Genomic DNA, 11,084 nt, shown 5'->3' on the forward strand with positions numbered 1-11,084 from the left:
GTTTTTAAATAGAAAGGGTGACTATCATACTGTTTTTTTATTGTTCGGTCTTCCAGCGTTTGGCTTTTATCCCGTTCTTCGCCGTTTTTATGTAGTTTTTTTTTGCGCCAATAGCTGACCCTCCCTCTCGCAAACCGAATCTATTTTGTGATAGGTCACTTGAATCTTCAAGGAATTTATTTAGACCGTTGTCTGTAATACGCTCAAGGATCTCTCTCACAAAATCAAGCATGCAGAGACTTCGAAAATAAGACGGGTCGGTCAACGCACTCTGCACTTCCATTTAGTAGGAAAATTTTCTTCTTGAATGCATGCGTTGTAGAACGCAGTAAGATGTCAGTAAAGCGAATTATCGATTTTTACAATGCCTCATTAGGAATACAATCAGATCAACGGCTAAAAAATCGTTACTTGAACGATTTTTTTTTTTTAATTTTTTTGTTATTTTTTTTGCATAAGTTTTGAATTACAAAAAAATTTATTAATTTTTCAAATCAAAAACCGCATTTTCACATAACTACATTAAATTTAAGTCACTTTTAAAAATATCTAAATTTTCACATTTCAGGACAAACAACTCCATCTCTCCCGCGGCGTCATTATTTCCAATCAAACGCTGGTGCTGCAAGGCATCTCGAAAATTTCGCATGGTCAATATTTCTGTCGTGCCACCAACTTACAGGGCAGTGTGTCCAGCAATGAAGTATATCTCGATGTTAAATGTAAGTAAAGGAAAATTACAAAAAAAATATATATAAAATTTGTAAGATATTTTGGCGCTCTCATTGATGGTGCCTCTCGCTGTTTCCCTCCTCCAGCCTCATCAGCAATAGTTTAAAAAATTCCAAAGCATTGCTATCATTTTCAGCTTATCCGCCAAATCACGCATTATTTTATGTTTTACATCCGCCTATACCCTAAACCTACACATAGTTATTTAATATTCAATTAAATAGGCGCACAGTCTATACATATCTAATTTATGCATCTGCTCAGTCGCCCGCCATCTACTTACACGCATTTCTAACGATTTACATATTTTGCCCACAGACCCGCCCGTATGCCAAGCTGAGTCGACCACCATACGCGCCGCACTCAAACAGACCATCAACATTACGTGCCAAGTGGACTCGAATCCACTTGATAATCTAAATTACAGATGGCATTTCAACAACTCACTGGAGAGGCTCATCGAATTGCCCGCAGCGCAGGCGACAGCACCGGCCACTATGCCGCTACTGCTGTATCCGGATAGCGCAGCTGCTGCGGCTGTAGCTGCTGGAGGTCACACATCCGCCGGATTTTATCAGCGAGGCAAGCGGAAGCATGGTCATGCACAAAAATTTCTGCTTGGTCGGCATGGACGTGTTGCGGCTGCCAGCAGCGTTTTGGACGGCCGATGGTCGTCCAACATACGCTTCGAAGATGCCGACGAACCAATACCGCCCACTCAATATGTCGATGAGTATGATGATGGCGAGTTGATGGACAACAACGACAGCGAGAACGATGAGGATGAACGCGACTTAGTAGAGCAGGAGGAGGAACAGTTGTTGTATGAAGAACAGCATGCAGCGCATGGACCGCACACACAAATGGTATATTCAAATATGATTCATAAAAATCATTTAGATAACCGGCAACAACAACAACAACAACAACAGCATATGTTAGCGCATCAATATCAGCAACAAGGCCGCATGGCCGGTGGCGGTATTGTGGCAGGCGCTGCCCATGAAGTGCTCCCGCATGGCAATCAATTTCAGTTGGCCGAGCGCAAACGGCTAACGACAGCGCAGCATAAGAAACAACACCACCGCCTAATGGGCGCAGGGGCAATGACTACACAGCCGCCAACGGCGCCACCACTCAATAACGTCTACAGCTATCACATAGATTCGTACGACAGCTTTGGCGCAATCTCGTGCATGGCCAGCAATGGGATGGGGCACAGTGAGCCCTGCTGGTATCACATACAGCCGGCAGGTGAGTGAATATTTAGTAAACGCTGTGAATATTGAATGTACTTAGACGCATATACATGTGCATAGCGTATTCAGATAAGAATAGTTGTGTGTGTATGTGTGCGCGTGTATTTCTTTAATCAAAGAATATTGAATATACAGAATTCTGTGGAAAAGTGCGCCTATATTATTCGAAAATCCATTACGTCCTAAGACAGGATATTTCGATGTGGGTTCGGATATTCGTGTATACGGATAAATCCGGATACCCGGTTAATATTCCTTCTATTTTGTGATGCGTATTTTCTCGTCAATGCATAAAATCCGGATATCCGTAAATTTTTCTATCCGTGATATTATTGGACTATATTGGAACTCGTATATATGAGTACTTCCTAAGGGTAGTTTTTAAAGCCTAAGGAATTTATTATATGACGCTTTTTACTCAAATGTATATAAAAACTAGTTCCAAGAGTATCTCGGAATTACTATAAATTCTCGGTGCTTACGAGTAAATCTCTTCTTCATCCTTTAACTCATTTCTTCATCAGCTTTAATACTCGAATTCAAAGTCCCCATACAAAAATATCAGCTTTAATTTCATTACTTTGTTTTTAATTTAAATCAGTTTTTTATTTGATTTAATATCAAATGTATGTGCATATGTATGTATGTGTGTACTTCCACACTCACTGCTCATATTATTCACACATGCTATATTATCCTTTGCAGTCCTTGTTCGACTGCACTTTGCCGTCATTCATACCACAGTTTCAAAAAAATTCAATTAAAAATTCAGTATTGCTACAATTGGGTAGCAACCTGCTGCTCGCACTTATGCCATGTGGAGCTTTTTGTGCAAATTAAGTTATGTCAGAACGTCAATTGTGGCTCACACACGCTAGTCATAGGCATAAATACATATAAGTGGCATAGACGTGAGCACACACAATTAAAAATTAATCATTCTCTCACACCAGTTTTCAAAGCTAACGCGGTGCCAACTCGTACTTAATACATACTCAGACGCCATCGGTAGGTTTTTGGCGGTTTTCTCAATATCCCAGTGAGTAATGCCACCCCGAAAAATTCAGCTAATTACCAGAAAGTTTCTCACGGTTGTTTGAGAAATACATGAGAAACGAGATGTTTCAAAGCTAGCCTCGTAAAATCGGAACAGCGTCCAAAAAATACAGAGTTGATTGTACCTCATCATCCCTCAAATAGCTGTGGGCTATTCAGATTATAACAGCAAAATCTCTGCGATATTTCAAAACTATCAGAATTAGGGATAGCTACGGCTTTGTGGACCGTACAGACTTCCTCACCCCTCTCTGATTCAAATTGGTCCTATTCATCCAATAAGTACTCAGTGAGACGCCTTCAAGGCTTCATTCATAGCCAGTTCTTTCAACAGTGCTGTCGTGGCACCCAGATGACTAAAATTATAAAGTATTCCGAAGTGACTGAAAGGGAGATTCCCAAACTGGCGCATCAAGTCTGATGCCGATTCGAGTGCAAGTGGTATGGTTAAACCTAAGTTGCTCGAAAACTAGAGCCAATCCAATATATTTACGGCCAAATTCGGATTCTACGGTAAAAAATCCTATAAAAATCGGCTAAAATATTTTGTTCAACAGAATTTTGTTCTGCAGTGCAATATATATATTTTGGCGCTTAAAATTTTGCAAAGTGTTTGGCTGAGCTTCTCCTCCAATTTGTGATAAACGTCTACAATTTTACGCAGCCTCCAAATGGCAAATGGTTTTTGTGAGAATATTTTCAAGGCAGAAATACACTCGGAGGTTTGGTATAACCTGCCGAACTGCGTCCATGTTAGAAAGAACTTTTCGGACCAGGGATCGAACTCAGGTGCTACGGAGTGGTAGACTACACCTCTAACCAATCAGCCACAATGGGCGACTACGAAAATTTAAAATAAACCTTATTAAGTTTTTGTTGTTTAAGTTCTACAGAAACCTCTTTAACTCCAAAAAAAGAACAATAAAAATTGGAAAATCTTCTTCAATATTCATAACTTTCTACATTTTCTTAAGATTTCTTTGGCCACTGTTTTCTTTCTAGTACAGTTTTTATGATAGTAGATCATAAAGATAATTTTCAAAGCATGAATATTTATCTTTGATGCACTCATATACATGCATACCGCAAAACTTCACGCACTCAAACACACTTGCAGACCATCAAATCTCTTGTCTCTTTCATTTGTGCTCTGATTCAATTGTGCAAATGTCATCAGTAATTGTTGTGTGTACATACATATCTATGTAAATGTATCTCTTAGGGTGATCATTAAAATATCAAAATTCTAATTTTATATTATTATTGAAAAGCCAAATTTTTTTTTAAATAAGTGCAGCAGTTCTGTAACGCTGGTTTACAAATATTTGTCTTGAAAAAATAACGAAAAACTTATATACAGGGGAGAGTTATGTGGACTTCCTGAGCTCAAAACGCTTTTTTTTTTTTTTTTTTTTTTTTCAGATTGTAATATGTTTGTGTGTTTTCGTGGTATGATTCATGACTAAACTGACAAGTCTGATCAATACTAAACAGTACTTGGTTAGAAAGACAAATTATATACGCGTTGAACTTGTTTTGGTCGGAATAAAACGGAAAAAAAATAAAAATTGTTTTAAAATTTTCATAAATAAACATATTTATTTTGTACCTAGAAAAAAGTAAAAGGGGTGCCTCGTACAAAATTTAGTTATTTATAATTCAAGCACCACCCTAATGTATCTCCACACCGGAAAGCATTCAACAAACACTGCAACAGTACTGCAGTGACTTAACTGTTTTGTTGAATTTTTCTACTAACTACTGCGTATATATGTATGTATGTATGTATGTACTTTTACTTATTTCCATTTTCCAGCATATGCAGCAATTGTCTGCAAATTGTTTTCATTTTGCATATTTACAATTTAAAATTCACAGTTTTTGCTGGCAATTTCACAAATTGAGAATACTGTTCACCACTTATGGCAGCAACGGCACGCCATGGTTGGCCATGTGGCGGACTATCGCTCGAGAGTGTCATTGTCCTTGTCGTCCTTTTCCTCTTAGTGCTGGCTGATGTTGCTGATGGTTGCTAGGCGAAATTAGCAAGTGATTTGAAAACTATCATTTCGTCTAAAAATTGTTATTGTTGTTATTATTTGCTTATTGCTTACTGTACTTTCTTTGCCCGGAGATACTTAGAAGTTTATTGCTTTATTGGTTTTTGCTTTATTTCTGCTTTACATTGCCTTGCCTTCCATGCACTTGACTCCGAATGAAGAATGTCATGTAATTGTCAAGTGCAATATTCATATGTATGTATTTCTTATTGCCGAACTAACCGCAATTTGGCAATGTCCATAAATTTTTGATTAATCACTTTTTGAGATATAAATCAATTGTAAGAATTTCTGTTTCAATTTTGCATGAATTTCATTGCAGAAAAACACTTGACAAATTGAGTTAATCTGTATATTAAAAATAGATATAAAACTTTAAAAAGTCTCTATACTTGTCAAAATCTCTCGAAATCTGTCGAACCTTCGGTGTATGTGAGAAAACCACGTCTTTTGGTTCCTTTCATGGTTTGTAGCATTCTGCTTGATACTTTATTTATTACTAGTTCCAGACTCCGAAGCTGTACCTCTCCGAGAACTCTAAGTAGCACACCGCTGCGTACTATGTGCATGCATATTATTGGGGTATTCAAAAGGGTGTAGTAAATGTCGTATTGTTTTATGTCGTAAACGTTAAACAGCTGAAGATATATTTAGGGGATCGCAAGGTATCATAAAAGTTATATTGTTAAATTTCACACACTTAAACAATGGTTAGTGGTGGTTTCAAGTCCCTTAAAATTTTATTCAACCTCTAAAAAACTTCTGACGTAATACAATACGACCCTTAGTGAACCCCGTAATTATTTTCAGTGGTTTCCTCCTTTCATCCGTAATAAGTTTCAATTCATGAGCTGCTAACGGATAGCGTGCCATCAGCGATTTCACTAATAGTTTAGGTTTCGTACATCCTATTTCTACCATCATGTGTCCTTTGCATCGCCTCTTCTTCTGGCTTGTAGGTGTGGTGTTCTAGCCGTTCTTTAATTGCTTAAAAAGTGATTGGCACCTTCCCCAAATTTTATTCTTCAAGAACGACGACTTACTAAGAAGCAGGCCCATCGAGACGGAGGGGGAAAGGGGTGAATCCCCCCAGGTCCAGGTCTTTTAAGGGGCCTTAAATATCAGAACCATAACTTGTTATTATTTTTTTACAATATAATGGCTCCTTCGTTATACACCTTTATTATAAATATATCCCGATTCGTGCTGATTGTTTCTGACTCTATACATTCAAGAAAATTATCTCCCACTAGAACTTGAAGGGCGATCTCCCAACGTGAGGAATAAAAGAGTACTCCCTTTGGCCTGATTTCAGAGCAATAGGAGGGATTTCTCGGTTTTGACCTCCTTTACAACTCGCTTAGGAGTACATACCGTTAAATTAATACAATTTTTGTATAGTGGCCGGTGATTTTCCAGTCCGGGCCCGAATTTTCTCTTGACGGCCCTGCTAAGAAGGATTTCATTTTATTCCATATCCCCTTATTGACCGGAATACAAGATTTCTTGAGGATTATTTCTTTGGAACCTTGGAGAACTTTCGCCCTATCCAGTTGAAATGCGCAGAGGAAATAAAGCCCTCACAGTATTCGTCAAAATTTGAGTATATTTTAAAGTCATGTAAAAACCAAATTCCATGAATTCCTTACTAGGCACTAAACTGTAGCTCAGTGGTTTCAGAAAAAGCCTTTCCCTTCGATCGTATATGTAGTGAATTCCAAAAAAAGAGGTTTATTTCCAAAGTGTGGTGATCAATTAACTCATAATTAACTTTTAGGTGACTTCCATTTTGCAGATTTGAGACTTTTTCGTCATAAGGGCCGTTTTCTAATAATATATTATGTTAAATGTTAAAATGTATCTGCCCGTTAAACACAAACTTTGTTCTTAAAAAGGACATATAAATTTCAAAAGCCACTTGAGAAAAAAAGCTATATTTTTTATTAGAAAAACTTACAAAGGATTCTAAAGAAATTGTTTCATCTGAGTAAGCCGAGTGTGTGAGTTAAACACATCATAGCCATCATTTAACTGATCACAGTTAACCTAGTTTCTTATCGTTTTCTTTCTCCAAAGATCAAAGTTGCTGGATGGCAAACTAGCACTTTTCCCTACTCTTCACAACACCCAGTTATCTGTTATGCTTTTTTGCATCAAGCGTTTCGCAACCCTTTTTTTAAAGCGCCGCTTATTTATTTTTATATTTACTATCAAACCAACGCAAATAAAAACCAATGTTTGTATGCGTAAGTTTCCAAGTGAGGTGTTGTTCACAAAAAAAAACAAAAAGTGAAACCGAAGCAAGCGTACAAGTCAAGCTACCCTTGATAATTAAGACTAACAACTCAAGTGACCACAAGTGTTGGTTTCTAGGGGGTTACTGCTACATATTTTGTAACAGAAGCGAATTGTGTGGGGGGAGAGTGTATATGGAGAAGAAAAGTACGAATAAAGTAAACAAAAAACAAACACTTTGTAATAAAAACTTTGTGTTACATTGGCTTAATAAACGCATGCATCTATGGGAGTGTTCGTGTGTTTGAAAGCGTTTTTGCCTAGCTAACAGAACAACACGCCAACAAACTAAGTACATTTTACAACTACGGGCAGCCAGCCAGCCGCAGCATGCAAGTAAAATAAAAGAAAGGTGGTAAAATCTAAGTACTTCTCGGTATACCTACGATAACGTTTACTTTGTTGTTTTGTATGCACTCGAGTGTAGCCACGCATACATTCCCAGTTGGAAACCGACACCTGACCTCATGCAAGCCACATTACATATGACTGTAGAGTTAATAGCTTACTGGTCGCTGGCATTTCCTAATAGACATCATTGTCTTCTCGTCAGGCATGGCGACAAGCACCCATTATATCATACGGGCTGGGTTACTTCTAGATCGAGTGCACCCCGAGACCTCACAAGTCTAATGTCTCAAAAAAGTGGCCCTCCAGAAATTAGATACGCTTCTATTTGCCTCCGAATTTTTGGAGATTCGCATGGGAATAGATTATAACTTTTTCTCACATATGTATATAGCTTCTACAAAAATCATTAAGCAAATTTCTAAATCTGGCGGTCATATGGCCAACGATTTCAGTAAGAAACTGAACAACAGTCGCGGCGAATAGTACAAGTATGCAGATTTGTCCACCTATTTTTGGTAGCCGCTCTAGCTCTTTCCTCAACTCTGAAAAATAAAATTGCTTTATCGCGTATTTACCTGCATCTTTATTTCGCGAATTATCACCGTATCGGCATACTTCCACGCCTGACTAGTTAGTCATTACCGCTCCAAAGAAATTGATCGAAACTTTAGCTAGGAATAATCTGCATTTATGGGTAGTCTAGAAACCTCTCTCAAAAACAGCTTATGATCCAACGTTCATTTTGGATCGATCGTACGTATGATACGTATTTTTATTTCGTCATCGCTTAGAATGATACCAAGTTCCCACTCACTTCAATCAGGAGAGTAAATGTCGAAGCTAAAGTCAAAGTCAACTTCTACACCCCCCAGACCCTGTCCAGAATGGATCCATGGCTTCCATCCTATGTCTCAGAGCGCCCACTTTTCACATAGATTTCTTTAGGTAGATTGTCCAAAAGTACCTACAACGTCGTTTGAGACGGTAGCCATACTGAAGACGCGGTAAATAGCTCTAACTACTGCTGTAGAGTTCATTTTCCGCTTTTTTTCCAAGAAATTTAGAGTCGAAATAATACCCGAAAAATCTCTTAGTTAGAGCTAGTTTAGAAACCATAAAGAGGGTAACTACCAGACTATCCGTTTCTGGCCACTTGCCCCGTCGTTAAATGCAGGCTGTAGTGCATATTTCACTGACCGTCGATATGGAATCCCCTTCGTCCATGATAACTAGGCCATCTGCGTATCTATGCAACAACCCTAATGGGTTTCGGCCTACTTCAAAGTAGATGTTTGTCCCATGCTATAGGACATAGCACACTATCCTCAGGAGTACCTCACATAGGCATTTTTCTCTACCTACTCAATATGTTCTCGATCTTCTAGCTAATATTTCATTCTATGACTCGGATTTTTTGCAATCGTGGTTTTCAAAGAGTCTCCCAAGGAAGCTACTGTAGGGAGTCCCAGTCACTTATGTATGGCTTTTCCGATGAGCTATTTTCTTACTTGGTTTTTCTGCTCGCACACTAGCACGTACTCAGTTCTAGGTATGCATGTATATGTATACCTTTTTTGCCATTCTTCGCCATTACTTGTTGGTGCGGTTACTTTCCTGCTTGTTTTGTCGGTTTCTGATTCAATTTTACTGCTTGTCTATCTACTTGTAAGCTTTTTTGTTTTACTTTCTTTCTTCATTCATACACACACACAAAAGCACACTTTTACTGCATTTTGCGTAACTACGTACATACTTTGTTTTTGCTTATCTTTTTCAAGCGCAGTAGCTCTTAAGTGTGCTTAGAGAAATAAAAGTAAAACACAATAATAAACAACAAAAAACCGCAATTGCATGCCGCAAAACAAGGGGGAGGGCGGCAGCAGTCTTTGTTTTTTGCGCTTAACCATTTATGGTTTAAGGTGCAAGGCATCTAATATACTACCGTGTGGCATGCGATGGCAGTGGCATGTGTAGGCAGCAATGTTGCTCAGATGTTCTCAGCCATCACTCGACGTGCTTTTTGTGCCACACTCAAGTGCGCTATTGACCCTAAAAGGCAGTGTGACTTTGGCAACTGCCAAGCAGCGTTGCGCTCAAGTGCGCCTTGGCTTAAACGATGTAGGCGTTTATTTTGTGCGAATTTTTTTGGGCACATATTTGAGTGTAAGCTTACTGCATGATTTAGTTGTGCGCTCGAGCTGTCGATGATTTTGTTGTTATTTAAGGAGAGCAGCAGTTATTAAGGTGTCCGAGTAAGTGAGTCTAGAGATTTCTGTTTGCATCATTCAATAGTTTTAAAGTTTCAGCTGTACCTTTTTTTATCTTCAACTGCATTTATTTTTAATTTTTCCTTCTCACAGACTTCCCCGAACCAGTGAAGAATTGCACGGCCTACAACGCCACCGCCAACTCCATACAAATCCAGTGCATGCCCGGCTACGATGGCGGCATACCGCAGCACTTTCACGTGCAAGTCAAGGACGAGCTCACCAACCAAATACTCTACAACACCTCTTACAAGTATGCCGATTTCACAGTGAAGCGACTACCCAGCGATTCGGTCTTCGTGATACGCATCACGGCGGTGAATGCGCAGGGTCCCAGTAAATCGGCGTATCGAGTACGTGAACGCACACTATCGGCGCCACTATTGCGCACAGCTTCCTCTACAGCGGTACTGGTACAACTTACACCACTGCTCGGCGCACTGCTGGGCATTTTCGGTACGGTAGTGCTGATAGCCATCTGCATAGTAATCTTTCTGCGTGTACGTCCGAAAACAACGCGTCGTCCGAATAGTGATACCACTACAACGGATGCGGATAAGGGCAGCGCCGAACCGCTGTCGCGCAATTTGGGCAGTCATTCGAGTTTGGAAGATAAAAATCCGGATGTAGTACCTCAAGAGGCGAATAGTGAGGACGAATTTCATTTGGAGGAGAAGGCATTCGATCGGTTGAATATGGAATCGCAGCGCATACTCTACACGCCACCGACGCGCATTAGTACAGCGTCCCCGCCACCGCCGTCTCTATCGCCCGCGTTTGGCAAGCAGGTGAGTGGAAAGCAAAAAAACTTTTTTTTTTTTACATAAGTAGGTGTCTTCAGAGCCACTCTAAACACTTCACGTGTCATATATTTGCTCAGAGATCGTTTAAAAGTTTATTGTGAAAAAATGCGGAAAAATATTTGTTTCTCAATAGTTTCATTTGAGGCCTTTTTTAATTACGTCTACGATCCATTCAAATGCCTGTCAGCCATGCTGATTCAGCATTTAGTAAAATTTATTGGTCAACCTCACATTCGAACGCACACTCATACACACTTAAAG

General features: G+C 39.3%; 1 protein-coding gene across 1 annotated transcript; it reads left to right on the plus strand.

Moving 5' to 3' along the window:
* Positions 1 to 568: 568 nt before the first annotated feature.
* Positions 569 to 10,808, plus strand: LOC118752078 (the record flags this gene model as incomplete). Its single annotated transcript, XM_036486927.1, has 3 exons — positions 569 to 722; positions 1,051 to 1,986; positions 10,114 to 10,808. Coding segments are annotated over 3 exons (1,785 nt in total), but the record flags the coding sequence as incomplete, so codon positions are not given.
* Positions 10,809 to 11,084: the final 276 nt, after the last annotated feature.

This window comes from Rhagoletis pomonella, unplaced genomic scaffold, assembly GCF_013731165.1.
Source record: "Rhagoletis pomonella isolate Grant_MI unplaced genomic scaffold, Rhpom_1.0 Rhpom_scaffold_01222, whole genome shotgun sequence".
Taxonomy (NCBI): domain Eukaryota; kingdom Metazoa; phylum Arthropoda; class Insecta; order Diptera; family Tephritidae; genus Rhagoletis; species Rhagoletis pomonella.